Below are 16,370 nucleotides of genomic sequence, written 5' to 3'. Positions count from 1 at the left end.
GCCCTCCTTGGCCTCCCAGAGTGCCAGGATTATACATGTGAGCCACTGCGCCCTGCCAAGAAATTTAAATAATAAGGAAAAAAATTATATATTTACCCATGTGGTTACCATTATTGGTGTTCTTCATTCCTTTGTGTAGATTCATATTTTCATATAGTAACATTTACAGTCTGCCTATAGGACTTCCTTTAACATTTCTTGTAGTACATGTCTGCTGGTGATGAAATTGTTCAGCTTTTTGTGTGTCTTAAAAAGTATTTATTTCACCTTTGCTTTTGAAAGATACTTCACTGGGCATAGAAGTATATGATGACATTTTCTTTTCTTTCAGTACTTTAAAGGTATTGTTTCATTGTATTCTAGCTTTCCTTGCTCCCAGTGAGAAATCTGCTATCATTCTTACCTTTGTTCCTATGTACATAATGTGTCTATTTTCCCTTTTTGCTTTTAAGATTTTCTCACTGTCACTTTTTGAGGAATTTGATTATGATATGCCTTGGTGTATTTTTCTTCTTGTTTCTTATGTTGGGAGCTTCTTAGATACCTGCATTTATAGTTTTCACCAAATATGGAAAATTTTTTGCCATTGTTACTTCAAATATTTTTCTCTCTCCTCTCTTCTCCTTTGGAGACTCTAATTACATATATATTAGGCTGTTGGAAGTTGTCCCACCTCTCACCGATGTTCTCTTTTTTTTTATTATGGCAAAATACATAAAATTTATCATTTTAACCATTTTATAAGTGTACAGTTCAGTAACATTAAGTACATTCACATTGTTATGCAACCATTAACTGAATCCAAACTGAAACCCTTTACCCATTAAACAATGACACTTCATTCTCCCTGTTCCCAGCCCCTGGCAACCACCATTCTACTTTTTGTCTCTATGAAATTCACTACTCTAAGTACCTCCTGTTAGTGGAATCATACAATATTTGTCCTTTTGTAATTGGCTTATTTCACTTAGCATAAAGTCTTTAAGGTTCATTCATGTTGTAGCATGTGTCAGAATTTCCTTCCTTTTTAAGACTGAATAATGCTCTCTTTAAGATTTTCTTTTCTTTCTGTGTTTCATTTTGAGTTGTTTCTATTGTTTCACATTTATTGCTCTTATCTTTTGTAATGACTGATCAGCTATTAATCTCATCCAGCATATTTTTCATAATGTCATTTTATCTCTAGAAGTTTGAGTTAGGTCTTTTTATGTGTCTGTTTCTCTATTTAACTTTGTGAACATATGTAATACACAATTATCATAACTGTTAATTTCCTTATCTTCCAATTCTATTATCTTTGTCAGTTCTGGGGTGATCTTGATTGATTGATTTTTCTCTTCATTGTAAGTGATAGTTCCCTGCTGCTTTGCATGCTTGATAATCTTTGACTGGATGCCAGACATTGTGAATTTTGTTGGGTTCTGAATACTTCTATTAATATTCTTGAGATTTGTTGTGGGATGCAGTTAAGTTACTTGAAAACAATTTGATCTTTTTGAGTCTTCCTTTTAAGATTTGTTAGGCTGAGAGGCCAAGCGTGATGATGCCTATAATCCTAGATAAGACGGGAGGATCACTTGAGCTCATGAGTTCAAGACCAGCCTGAGCAAGAGTGAGACCCTGTCTCTACAAAAAAATAGAAAAATTAGGTGGGCGTGGTGGTACATGCCTATAGTCCTAGCTACTTGGGAGGCTGAGGCAGGAGGATTGCCTGAGCCCAGGAGTTTGAGGTTGCAGTGAGCTATGATGACACCACTGCACTCTAGCTGGGGCGGCAGTGTGAGACTCTATCTCCAAAAAAAAAAAAGGAAAGAAAAAAAGACTTGTTAGGCTGGACCAAAGACATGTTTAGTCTGGGATAAGGTTTCTCAATAGCAGCACCATGACATTTTGGGCCAAATAATTCTTCACTGGGCAAGGGGGTAGTCCTGTGCATTAATAGAATATTTAACAGCATCCCTGGCTTATACTCTAGATGCCAGTAGCAGCCCCTCCATAGCCGCCAGTTGTGATATCTCTAGACATTGCCAGATGTCCCAGGGAGGAGAGGAGAATTGCCCCTAGTTGAAAACTGCCAGCAAAACTACTCTGGCAAGATCTCTCTGTGCACTCTCCACAAAGTCCCATGAATCATGAGACTTTTTTTTAGTCTGGCTTTTTTTCCGGATAGGCATTTTGCTTGGCCTTGTGTGAGTGCTAGGAATCCTTTTGGATGGTCTTGCCTCAGTCTTGGTTAGTTTCCTCACATACATGTGCTGATCAGCATTCAGCTAATTATTCAAGAGAGACCTTATGTAGATCTCTGGAGTTCCTTGGAGTCTTAGTAGCTCTCTCCTCTCCAGTATTTTGTCCCACAAACACTAGCTACTTTGATCACCTCAGACTCTGAGCTCCATCTCCTCAATTCCTTGAGTCTGCCAGGCCTTGCCTGGGTTTCCCACACTGCATCTCTTGTGCCTTGGGAAGCTCTCAAGGCAGTAAGCTAGGGCAGTAGGGCTTACTTTATTTGTTTCCTATCTCTCAGGGATTTGTCTGATGTCCAATGTCTTGAAACTTTTTTTTTTTCCACGCATTTTGTCTTTTTTTTGGTTGGTTGAAGTCAGAGTATAAATCTGGTCCTTGTTAGTACATCTTGGCCAGAAGCAGATGTCCCTTTAACTAATATTTTATTTGTATCAATTATTGGTTAAAGCTGAATTCTTAATGTTCTTAAACATTTACTAACCTAATTTCCTTATTTTATCAATGTGTGTGAATCTGTATCTGTCATATTCTTCATTCAAAGTCTCTTGTTCCCTGTAATTCCTATGGCATAACATAAATATTAAATGAAGCCTAAAGCTTTTTATCATCTTTTAATATACCTCTTTAATGTAGGCTTTCACAATGTTAGCTAAGTAGTGATTTAGTATGGGCCTCTATTATGTAGTAGCATACAATTAAAGGACATGCACTGACCTGATGAAGCAGAACAGTGGAGTGTTTCATGCTTTTAGGGCATTCCCACAGCAGGCTCAGAGACTTCCAGGAGGCTTCCATGTATGCTAACTCATATTTTCTCGCAGCTAAAACGTCAGCATCAAAGCCTGTTAGCCTGGTTGAGGTTGTAAAGAACTGGTAAGCTAAGACAGGAAAAAAGAAAACCATGAAAGAAGAGAAGAATAATTTTGAGCAGAGTATTAGATGAAACTGTGCTAAAGAATAATGCTACAAGGATGGGAGTGACATGGAATCCATTGGTGGTAAGCTGTTAGAGAAAGGGGAAAGGTAGCAGAATAGAAATAAAATGACTGAAGAAATCTGGCCATATTTTGTATGAAAGGAGCTTCTTTCTCAGATTTGCTGCTTCATGACTTCTAGAGAGTTTGTAGCATGTGCTTATTGGATATCCAAGGGTGAAGCAATTTAATCAGAACATACTTTGGGGAAAAGAAGGAAGATATGTATGTAGTAGGTACGGTGAAATCATCTAGTTATGTGTATGATTTAAAACATAGCAAAGTCGTGTTTTTAATGGAATTTTATATATGATATATGATAAATGATATAAAACAATATATAATATAGTAATGTGTAAATTTCACATGTTAAAGTGAGAAAATCATAATTCTTTGACCTTTGGGGTGGTGATGATATACTATAGCTAAAAAGAGTTGAACAACAGTTTTTGTAACTCTACAGTATGTAAGAATTAGACAACTTTTTAAAAAATACGACTCCTTGTAGATGGATGTGATGTTAATTTTCAAAGACTTAAAAAACTATGTGGGTTGATAATATTAAAAGCTCTATTTGGAAACAAAATATGATTTAAGCCTTCCAAAAGCTAGGATTGCTTTTTAGTAATTAAGAAATAAATACTTAAGGATTAACTGGCATTTTCATGACATTCATCTGTGGGTGAATTTTCTCAAGCATCTTTCTTGTTTTCTGAATAGTTTTGATGATGCAAGTGGTGCTCATGTAGTTAAAGTGTCTGCCTTTGCTGAATGATTGTAAGTCTTCATGGAAAGAGTTTGTGTGGATAGGGGAAGAATGCAGAGCAGTATTCAACATAAGGAAGTGTAGAAAGGTTTTTCATAGCCAAAAACGCATGTTATAAGGCAATGATAAACACACAGATCAGGAGTGTTTCGCATCTGGGAGGAGAGAAAGAGGTTACTATCAGAGCATCCTGAAGAACTTTTGTTTGTCCTTGAGGATAGAAGGTTATTTATTTATATCGATGTTCTGTTTTGAGAGTAAACTTTTTTTTTTTTTTTTTTGAGACAGAGTCTCACTCTTTTGCCCGGGCTAGAGTGAGTGCCATGGCATCAGCCTAGCTCACAGCAACCTCAAACTCCTGGGCTCAAGCAATCCTTCTGCCTCAGCCTCCCGAGTAGCTGGGACTACAGGCATGCGCCACCATGCCCGGCTAATTTTTTTTTTTTCTATATATTTTTAGTTGTCCAATTAATTTCTTTCTATTTTTAGAGACAGGATCTCGCTCTTGCTCAGGCTGGTTTTGAACTCCTCAGCTCAAGCAATCCGCCCGCCTCGGCCTCCCAGAGTGCTAGGATTACAGGCGTGAGCCACCGCGCCTGGCTGAGAGTAAACTTTTAAAGTAAAGTTTAACATGTATAGAGGAAAGTATAGATCTTAAGTATACAGCTTGATGAATTTTCACAAAAGGAACGTGTTTGTATAACTAATAGCAACATTAGAAAACAGACCATTTGTATTGTAACTGATTTTTTTCAAGCAGGGTAGTAGGCACATACATGTTCATTGTATCATTCTTTATTCTTTTTTTTATGCTTTATGGTTTGCCTATCATATTTTTAAAAATCATCTCAGAAGGAAATATAACCTTTAGAGATCTGGAAAATGTCAGAAAACCCACAGGCTTCAATAGTTGAGAAAGTACTTTTGAGAAACAGTGTTTTTTCCTACGTAGGCGTTTGTCTCCCTTTTGTCTGATATACTTTATAAAACTTATATAGGCTCAGGTAACTAGAAGTTTTACAATAGAAAAAGACCATAAACAGAGCTGTGTGGGATCAAAGTAGTAGAAATTATTAGTACTTTTTAAAACATAGCACATTGTTGGCTTTTATAACTGCAATATAAAATTTGGGTAATCACATTTATGAGTATATTGAAGTGACAGTTTTCTTTTAAAAATTTTGTCACAAAAATCCCAGTGATAGTTTAAGAATGAAATGCTAGAAAGAACTGAGCTATTATTAATTCAAATTTATATCTAGTTTAAAGGCTTTATATTGGTTATAGAAATCATGTGTATAGTAGTTAGAAATATCCTTAATCTAAAGGGTTTCCTGGAATTACAGTTATCTATTTGCTTTTATGTTTTTTCTCCCCAGGTAGGGAGGTACTTTTTCCATAACCATGAAGGTTTGATTTTTTTTTTTGCATATAACAAATCTTTCTATATATTGTAATTTTTTTTTTTTGAGATAGAGTCTCTGTCTGTTGCCCGGGCTAGAGTACAGTGGCATCATCATAGCTTGCTACAACCTCAAACTCCTGGGCTCAAATGACCTTCCTGCCTCAGCCTCCTGAGTAGCTGGGATTACAGGTGCACGCCACCACGGCTGGCTAATTTTTCTGTTTTTCATAGAGACGGGGTCTCACTATGTTTCTCAGGCTGTTCTCAAACTCCCGGCATCAAGCAGTCCTCCTGTTTTGGCCTCCCAAAGTGCTAGGATTATAGGCATGAGCCACTGCACTTGGCTAAATATCTTAATTTTATGAAAAGTATTAAAATGGGATTTTTCTGAACTGTTCTCAACAGTAGGCTTTTTAACTAAGTTGTGGCTCATATGCTGTGGAAAAGCCATTCGTAAAATATCTTTCTGTAAAAATATTTGGTCATTAGCTTTTCTTCTGCTATTGGGGTTATGTGCATAAGATTATTAGAATGTTAGTCTATTGAAAACCACTCATTATTGAATATTTTTTTCTTTCACTCTAGAAGCCAATAGGACAGTCTAGGTAATTACTGTTTCTGATATGTTTATGTGTATTTAGTCTTTGAAGAACTTATTAGGACACACTAAAGTTTTTGTTTTGTTTTCCTGTTTTTGCTTGACAGGCAGTAGAGGGGGAAATGGCAGGTCCTAATCAACTCTGCATTCGCCGCTGGACTACCAAGCACGTAGCTGTGTGGCTGAAGGATGAAGGCTTTTTTGAATATGTGGATGTTTTATGCAATAAGCACCGACTTGATGGAATCACATTGCTAACACTGACTGAATATGATCTCCGGTCTCCTCCTCTGGAAATCAAAGTCTTAGGGGACATTAAAAGGTTAATGCTCTCAGTCCGAAAATTGCAAAAAGTACATATCGATGTTTTAGAAGAGATGGGCTACAACAGTGACAGTCCCATGGGTTCCATGACCCCTTTCATCAGTTCTCTTCAGAGTGCAGACTGGCTTTGTAATGGGGAGCTTTCACATGACTGTGACGGACCCATCACGGACTTGAACTCCGATCAGTACCAGTACATGAATGGGAAAAACAAACATTCTGTTCGAAGATTGGACCCAGAATACTGGAAGACCATACTGAGTTGTATATATGTTTTTATAGTATTTGGATTTACATCTTTCATTATGGTTATAGTCCACGAGCGAGTGCCTGACATGCAGACCTATCCACCACTCCCAGATATATTCTTAGACAGGTAAGTTTGCTTTTAATTGCTAAGTTTGTAGAAGGTTGCTATAATAACAGCAATGATAATATATTTCTGATAATTATGTTGTTTGTCATTGTTGTGGTTGTGGTTGATGTATACTTTCTATTGCTTTATCTGGTGGTATAAAAAGATATGCTTTAAAATCACCTTTTTCACTTAGAGTAAATTAGACCTAAACATAGGTAAGTGAGAAAGACCACTGCTTAATTTATTTTTCTGTAGGTACAGCTCATTGGGCACTTCAGATTTTAAAAGGATGTCCTGGCCAGGCAAAATGGCTCACACCTGTAATCCTAGCATTCTGGCAGGCTGAGACGGGCAGATTGCTTGAGTTCAGGCGTCCAAGACTAGCTCGAGCAAAAGCGAGACGCAGTCTCTACTAAAAATAGAAAAATTAGCCAGGCGTGGTGGCACACGCCTGTAGTCCCAGCTCCTCAGGAGGCTGAGGCAGGAGGATTGCTTGAGTCCAGGAGTTTGAGATTGCAGTGAGCTATGATGACGCCACTGTATGCTAGCAAGGGCAAGAGAGTGAGACTGTGTCTGAAAAAAAAAAAGGAAAAAAATGATGTCCTGGAATGATGTCTGTAATAAATGGAGCTTGGTTGCCTTTTCTTTTAATTTTATTTTTTTAAAATAATGAATAGGGTTCTGCTTTTTTGAAAATATGGTAGTCTCTTATAAGACCAAATGAATTGGAATTGCCACAAATAGAACAATGGATTCGGTGATAGTATCCTGTTTTTATTAAATACTGAATACATTAAAAATGTATAATATATGAAAAATAAGAAGAGAATAATAAAAAATACTCAACTATTAGTTTTTATATTTGTGAACTTATCTTTTTAAAATTTGTATTGCTTTTCTTGTTTTTATAAAATATTTTGCCTTTCTGAAAGTGCCTTGTTGCATATGTATTTTAAAATGAAATGAATTAAAAGCATCTACATTAAGATAGCAGAATAACATATACATCACATTTTGCTCCCTGTCAAAGCCTGACTATAGTGTTGAGTTTTTTGGTTTTGTTTTTTAAGTTTTAAGCCTACAGGATGGGCTCCCATGTAAACAGGGAATGAATGAATCCTGTTTATTATATGGGAGATTTCTCAAAACTCTGGATACTAGAGGTGAAGGGGTGATGCTAAAATAAGGAGAATTGATTGAAAGCTGTTCGAGAAGCTGTTAGATGCCTGTATCTCCTCTCCTATTCTATACAGTTTTCCCCAACTGTAAACAGAGGACCCTAAGGAAGTAAGGAAGAAAGCATGTGTAAATCTGGGGAAAGAGTACTTTAGGCAGATGAAACAGCTAGATGCAAAAATCCTAAACTGGGAATATGCCTGGCATGTTTAAGGAACAAGTGAGAGACAGGGAGAGCAGTTGGAAATGAGGTCTGAGAGGAGACAGGAAGCCAGATTGTATAGGGACTTGAGGACTTTTGTAAGGGCTTTAGCTTTCATTCTAAGTGAAAAGGGAAGCCATAGGAAAGTATTGAGAAGAGTAGGGGGATCTACTTTCCATTTTAAAACGTCATTCTAGGCCGGGCGAGGTGGCTCACGCCTGTAATCCTAGCACTCTGGGAGGCCGAGGCGGATGGATTATTTGAGCTCAAGAGTTCGAGACTAGCCTGAGCAAGAGCGAGACCCCGTCTCTACTAAAAATAGAAAGAAATTAATTGGACAACTAAAAATATATAGAAAAAATTAGCCGGGCATGGTGGCGCATGCCTGTAGTCCCAGCTACTCCGGAGGCTGAGGCAGGAGGATCGCTTGAGCCCATGAGTTTGAGGTTGCTGTGTGCTAGGATGACGCCACGGCACTCTAACCCGGGCAACACAGTGAGACTCTGTCTCAAAAAAAAAAAAAAACGTCATTCTAGCTGTATTGAGAATAGCCTGGGGGTAAGAGTAGGGAACCAGGGATCAGTTAAGAAGTTATATTGAATTCATCTATACAAAGAAGATGGTAGATTGAATGAGGGTAGTAGTGGTGGTAGAGATGGTGTGAAAGAGTCAAATTTTATATATATTTCAAAAGTCGAGCTAACAGGATTTGCTGATGAATTTGGACATGAGATATAAGAGAAAAAGAGGCCAAAGATTATTCCAAGATTTTTAACCTGAGCATATGGAAAGATGAAGTTGCCATTTAAAGAGATGGGAAGACTGGAAGGAGCTGACTTGGAGAGAAAATTAAAAATGAAGGGTTTGGTTTTGGACATTTCAGGTTTCAGATATCTTTTACACCAAATCAGATGTTGAGTAAGAGATGGAAATATGAGTGGAGTTCAGAGAGAGAGAGATCTAGGCTAAGATTTGGGAGTTATTAGCATAAGGAAAGCCAGCCATGATGCTGGATAAGGTTTCCTAGGAAGTAAATCCAGAAGGGAAGAGGATTGAAGATTGAGCCTAAAAACATTCTCACATTTAGAGGTCAGAGAATGAGAAGCCAATAAAGAAGACTGAGAAGGTCAAGAGAGAGAGAGAGAGAGAGAGATTGAGAGGGAGAGAATAAAAGTATAAAACAAGTCTGAAAGACATCTTGTGCCATAAATCAAGGAAGTACATGAAACCCATGGAAACATATCAAAAGAACATAGAGCTGGCTTGAAGGGGCTCCCACTGATCAAATTAGGACAATTGGAACAACAAAAAGAATAATGATGGTAATGGATTATAATATATTGAGTAAGAAAAATAGTCTATGAAACCATAGTAATAAACAAACAAAAAATAGTGGAGTGAGAGGGGAAGCTCTTCAAGAACAATACCAGCAAACAAATGTGGATGGCATGACTATTTTTTATTTTATGATGTATAATTGATTCAGAAAAGTCATGCTAAAATCTATTAGGTGAAAGGCCATTGGGGAGCAGAATATTCACATGATCTGAAAGTATCATCTCACATATTATTTAATTACAGAGGAAATAAGGTACCTTTACAAAGGCAAGATCTGGCATGCATCATCTTAGCCAAATGATCAAATATAGCATCACAGTGGGACAAACTGACATTATGTGCATTGGATTTGATTTTCACAGCATCACCTATGTAATAATCTTGCCAAAAAAAAAAAAAAAATAATAGCCTAAATCTAATCATGAGGAAATAATCAGACAAATCCAGAACATCGCATATTCTACAAGACAGCTGATCTGGACTCTCCAAAAATGTCAGTGTCATGGTAGACAAAAGCCAGGGGGGAATTGTACAGGAAATTGAAATGATATAACCAAGAGCAATGCATGAATTTTAGTTGGATCTTATATTAAGAAAAAAACTGTTATAAATGACATTTTGGGGATCATTAAGAAAATTTTAATAGGATCGCATATTAAATGATGATATTAAATCAGTGTATGATTTCCTGGGTATAATAGTATATTAGTTCTCAGAGATACATGTTGAAATATTTAAGGAAGAAATGTCATAATGTCTGTAACTTACTTTGGGGGGGAAGCTTTAGCCTCCCCTAAAAGGGTATGTGTTTATATGTACATAGGCATAATATAGAAAGAATGAAATAAAGCAAATGTGGTAAAATGTTAATTATTGTAAACAATCGATGGATTTAAATGAAGAATATAAAATGCTTATTCTTTTAGCTTTTTTTGGTAGAATCAGAATTTTTCAAAATAAAAGAATTGAGTAAAGAAATGAGAGAAAGAGAAAGGGAACAGAGAAAGTGGAGACAATTAAGTCTTTCCTGTAGGGATAAGTTTTCCTATAAGGGCAGCAGAGAAATGGAGCTGTAGCTTGGGAGGAGTGTGGAAGGATATGGGGTCAAGAGGGTTTTTTTGTTTTTTTTTTTTTGATGGGCTATATTCTAGCATGTTTGTTGTATTGATGACTCTATTAGGGGGAGGGCAATGATGTTAGAGGAAAGAGAGGGTACAATTGTTGGAGCCATGTCCTTGAGTAGATGAAAAGGGATGGGGTCTAGTAGCTGGAAGAGGCTGACCTTAGGCACTTGGACTATTCATCCGTAACAGAAGGGAAGATAGAAAATACGGGAATGGGTAGAAGATTGCTATATGTCATAGTGGAACATGAGGAAGTGCTCTGCTGATTGTTTTTATTTTCTCTGTGTACAGAGAATGAGAATGGAGAGAAGGATGGAGGATTGAGGCAAAAGGATGAGAGGTGTAAAGTAGTCATCTAGTAGAGTCATCTAATAGAGCCGGAGAGTGAATAGACTTGTGTAATGTAGTGATGGCACTAGAGGCCTTCCTGAGGTTAAGCAGTCTTGGCATTGTGTTTTTACCAGCCTCATCCAGCAACAGATACAGGTATGGAATCCGTGGAGAGTTGGATTTAAGCAGGGTTGAGTTTTGCAGTATGATGAAGGAAAAAGATGCAAGGGAGCAATTATAATGAGGGATCATGGATTCAGGCAGATAAGGAGGGAAATAAGGACATGAAGTCGGTGAAGGACAGTGAAAATATTATAGGATCAGTGGATTTTAGGTCTCAGAATTATTGGAGATGGGGTATAAGAAGGAATAAACTGAAACGACAAGAGGTGTTGGTGAGTGTAAGATTCCTGAAATTGAGATTATAAGGAGTAACCTCAGTAATGACAAGGTTCAGGTTACAGCCATGGGTTTGGGTTGGTATGGTAGGGTAAAGGATAGTATCACAGGAAGAGAAGTAAAAGTAGAATGAGTAAGAGCACAATTACAGCAGAAATATTAGAAAGAGTGACAGTGAACCAGAAGTTAAAATCTTCAAGAAATGAGAGAATGGATGCTGAGGTTCTATGAAGTCTATAACAAGGCGTAACAGGAGAAAGGTGGGGGGGGGGTGGACTGGTAGAACAAGGGTTTTATTTTTAAATGTACAATTCAGTGGTTTTTAGTATATTTACAGAATTGTGTAAGCATCAGATTGTTCTCAACTGGGCATGGTGTCCCTGAATATTTTCATGACTTCGGAAAGAAACTCATACCATTAACAGTCACATACTCCACTCTCTCCTCCCTGTAGACCCTGGCAACCACTGGTCTACTTTGCTTCTGTGGATTTGTCTATTCTGGACATTTTATATAAATGGAACCATACAATATGTGGCCTTTTTTGTGTCTGATTTCTTTCACTTAGCATTTTTTCAAGACTTGTCCTTATTGTAGCATGTATCAGTTCTACATTCCTTTTTATTGTCAAATAATATTCTATTGTATGGATATACCAATTCTATTTATCCATTTCAACAGTTGATGGGTATTTGTGTTATTTCCAATTTTTGGCTATTATTAATAATGCTGCTATGAACATTTATATATAAAGTTTTATATAGACATATACTTTCAATTTGCAGTGGGAATTAATATTCTATTGTATGGATATACCAATTCTATTTATCCATTTCAACAGTTGATGGGTATTTGTGTTATTTCCAATTTTTGGCTATTATTAATAATGCTGCTATGAACATTTATATATAAAGTTTTATATAGACATACACTTTCAATTTGCAGTGGGAATTTGAAACCAAATTTTGCCTAACTCTTTTATCTGCAATAACACTCTCTATAAAACTCCATGCTCTTAAGCATCTAAACTTTATTCATAGGCAAATGGTAGCAGATGCTGTCAGTGTTCCTCCTATATCCCCTTGGGTCTCTTCCATTTTCTTGTGCACAGATACTCCCAACATCCAGCAGATGTGTCTCTTTTGTTGCAGGGCTGCTGTTGGGCTGTTGGAACACACTTTGCCGTAATAGCAAGGGAGGAATGAGAAGTACCATAAAAGGCAAACATAAATAATGGACAAACCACATCAATCTGGATCTTAACTGCCCTTCATTTCTCAGTAGTCCCCGAGGTCATTACCATGTCCAGTGTAATAATCGGTGTTCATAGGGATGACTCTGAATTACCAAAGGAAATTAAATTCTATCCAGGAAAAAGGCATATACATGTATAATACGTCTTTAAAATCCTTGCATCAAAATAATATGGGGGATTGACTACACATTTGACAGGTTCCTCACAACACTCCACTAAAATGACAACAAAAAGGGGAAGAAACTCTATAAATCCATGAAGACAAAAACAGTGATAATTGTGTAAGTCTGGAAAGTGGAAATCTGAGTGCCTGTTGTGAAATTGGGGGTGGAGGGTGGCAGTGCCCAAGGGATGAGTTTATTTGTACTTCAGAGCTCCAGTAAAACCCACACAACAGGAGGTGTACCAAGCATTACTCAAGGCCAGGTACAGATCAGAGGTAAATATGGAAGAATTGGTTAAAAGTCTACTTAAGGAGCTTTTAGACCTGCTCTACTCCAACAAAAGACTGGTGGTATATTCTCCAGAGCAGTTGAATGTGAGGCACTATGGACCTGAGTGCACTGTGGACACCATGCCCAAATGAGAACAAAGTGCCATATGTTTTCAAGGGGATTAACTAAAAGTCTGTGTACTAATCTCTAAGACTTGGAGCTCTCTTCCTTTTAAGTAGCCAGACTTATTTCCCATCCCCACTCCCACCTGGCCCTGATCCTCCAAAAAGGGTAACAGAATCTTCTCCCTGGAAAACCTAGAGAAAAGGACTGTAGATAACTGGTTGTGGGGGTGGGGAGCGGATATCCTTATTTAATCAACCAGACCTCTGCCGAATCACTCTACAGTGAAACCCACAATTTGACAAAGCTCAGTCCATGCACACAGAATGTGTAATTATCTTTCTTAGTACTTCACTGTCAAATATGAATGGCCAGTCAAGAATAACCAGACATTTGAGAAAAACAGACCAAAGCAAACAGAAAAAAAAGGAAATTGGAAAACACAAAATAGGAAGAACAACACTTAAAGAAACCCATTCATATTCTTAGAGAGATAAGAGATGTTGCATTCTATGAGACAGTAATGAGAGCCTAAAAAAGGAAAATTCAGAGAGAAAAGCTTTTGGAAAATAAGAAATGAAAGTAGAAATTTAAAATCCAGCAGCATAATTAGAACATAGCTTGATGAAATTGCCCAGCATGTAGAACAGAGATGAAAAATTGAAGAGAAAAGATAATATTAACCCAGTTAGCCCAACAATTAACAAGTGGGAGTTCCAGAAAGAACACATAGAGAAAATGGCCAGGCGCAATGGCTCACACCTATAATCCTAGTACTTTGGGAGTCCAGCCAGGAGGATTGCTTGAGGCCAAGAGTTCAAGACCAGCCTGGGCAATAGTGACACCCTATCTCTACAAAAAAAAAATTATTTTTAATTGGCTGAGCACAGTGGCACGTACCTGTATTTCTAGCTACTCAGAAGGCTGAGGCAGCAGGATCACTTTGAGGTTGCAGTGAGCTATGATCATGCCGCTGCACTCCAGCCTGGGCAACAGAGCCAGACCCTATCTCAAAAAAAAAACGAAAAGAGAGAGAGAGAGAAAACACAGAAAAAACGAAGAGAAATTTCCCAGAAGCAAATGATGTAACATTCTAGAGTGAGAGGGCCCACTGAGCACCCAGGACAAGAAATGAAAAATGACTCATACCAAGGCCTATGATAGTGAAATTTCAGAACACTGGGTATAGACAGAAGTTCCTCAAAGCTTCTTAAGGGACAAAACAACATACAAAGATTGGCCATCCAAATAGCATTAAACTTCCTAGCAACAGTAGAACTAGAAGACAATGGAATAATCCCTTTAATATTCTGTGAGAAAATAATGTCTAATGTAGAATTCTCAATCCAGGCAAACTATTAGATATAAGGCTAGACCAAGTTTTTAAATTTCCAAGACTCAAAAAATTTACTTCCCTTATCCTGTACCTTTTAGAATTGCTAAAATGAAAAAGAAAAAACCCAAAAAGCAACAACCAAAAAAATGACAATACCAAGTCCTTTTAAGGATGCAGAACAACAGGTACTCTCATATGTTGCTGCAAAATGGTATAACTACTTTGAAAACAGTTTGGTAGTTTCTTAAGAAGTTAAACAAACACTTGAGATAGGACCCAACTGTTCCACTCCTAGATATTTACCCAAGAGAAATGAAACATGTCCATGCAGAGACCTATATATGGTCTTTGTCCGTGATCACCAAAAACTGGAAATAACCCCAAATATCCATCAGCCAGTGAGTGCATAAAGAAATTGTGGATAAAGAATTGTATATACAATAATGTGGGTGAATCTCAAATGTATTATGCTGACTGAAAGTGGCCAGATACAAAAGGTATCTGGATAAGTACTGTATAACTCCATTTATATGCCATTCTGGAAAAGGCAAACCTTTAACGGACAGAACTCAGATGAGTAGTTGCCCCAGGGCTGGAGGTGAGGAAGGGATTGACTACAAAGGGACACAAGGGAACTTTCCAGAGTGATGAAAATGTTCTGTATCTTTATTGTGGTAGTGTTATATTACTGGATTTCAAAATGCATTGAACTATACAGCTAAAAAGGTGAATTTTTCTGAATTTAAATTAAACCTCAGTAAATCAAACATCCAAAACAAGTTCTCCCTCCCGCCTCTCTTTCTCAGAAAGCAACTGAAAGGTATGCACAATCAAAACTAAGGAGTAAACTGAAAAAGAGGAAGACAATGAGAGTCAGGAAACAGAGAATCCAATACAGAAAAAGAAAAATTTCCAAGATGAGGGTTAATTTTATTCCAATAGATAGCCATGCAGGAGGACTAGAAAATGCAACCATTCTAAATTGGAAAAAGAAGAAGGGCTCTAGGAGAGATTGCCTCCAAGGAAAAATTGAAATCGATAGAATAGTTTGGGGATGAATTGGTGATACGCACACAAGAAACAGAGCAAACTAAAAAAAGTGGTATTTATCAGCTCTAGAGAATTATAAGAAGTTGCCGAAGAAAGGAATTTAATCATAATTCTCTGCCTACTCAGCTATGAATGACATTTATAAGCTTACATTAAGTAAAAGCCAAAAATTATTTTAAACAACATGATTAAATAATAAGAACATGAGAGAGACTCTTGTGTGTACATGTGTGTTGGGGGAGTGTATGACTAAAAAGCTTTAGTGCCAGATGAAATGTCTATAAAAGTAAAAATGATTTTTCCTGGGAAGCAAGAATTAGGTTTATTTTGGGGATAGGGTCAGAAAACTTCTTTTCATAAGTGATGTAAAAGTCTTTTAACTATGTATATATAGTATATAAATTATTGTTTTTAAAAAGTGTTCACTTTGAAACTTTAAATTTTTAGAAGTCATTTAAAAGAATCTTTATCTGAAAATCTGTTATGTGAAATAACTTTCCCCACTAATACCGGATAATAAGGCAGCAATGGGTTAAAAATGAGTCTTTTTCCTGATGTAAAGTCCCTAAATGAAGATGACTAAACTATCCTCAGTTACTCTGAATAAGGTTTGGAGTAGACTTTTAATATCTTTCTTTTCTTTCAGATTTCATGTTTTTTAAAAATACTTTTATTTTCTTAGTTATAAAATTAACATATGTCATTGTATAAAAGTTTTTAGTGAAAATATGAAAAGAATAAAAATAAAACCTTTAATAATCCTTTGGACTATTTCATTTCCATCTTCTATCTCCCTTTTGTCGTCTCTTTTTTTTTTTTTTTTTTTTGAGACACAGTCTCGCTCTGCTGCCCAAGCTAGAGTGCTGTGGCATCAGCCTAGCTCACAGCAACCTCAAACTCCTGGGCTCAAGCAATCCTTCTGCCTCAGCCTCCC

The 16,370-nt window shown here is 37.0% G+C and overlaps 1 protein-coding gene across 1 annotated transcript in view; it reads left to right on the top strand.

Moving 5' to 3' along the window:
- SAMD8 (sterile alpha motif domain containing 8) overlaps positions 1-16,370 on the top strand; it is a 45,839-nt gene that overhangs the window by 21,185 nt on the left and 8,284 nt on the right. Inside the window, exon 2 of the mRNA XM_012663240.1 lies at positions 6,095-6,687. Within this exon, the coding sequence (XP_012518694.1) occupies positions 6,110-6,687 (578 nt within the window). The 5' untranslated portion in view covers positions 6,095-6,109. The remainder of the gene's footprint in view (positions 1-6,094; positions 6,688-16,370) is intronic.

This window comes from Propithecus coquereli, unplaced genomic scaffold (genome assembly GCF_000956105.1).
Source record: "Propithecus coquereli isolate 6110/MARCELLA unplaced genomic scaffold, Pcoq_1.0 Scaffold80, whole genome shotgun sequence".
Taxonomy (NCBI): domain Eukaryota; kingdom Metazoa; phylum Chordata; class Mammalia; order Primates; family Indriidae; genus Propithecus; species Propithecus coquereli.
The sequence above is the reverse complement of the archived record's forward strand: the minus strand, read 5'-3'. Positions and strand labels throughout refer to the sequence as shown.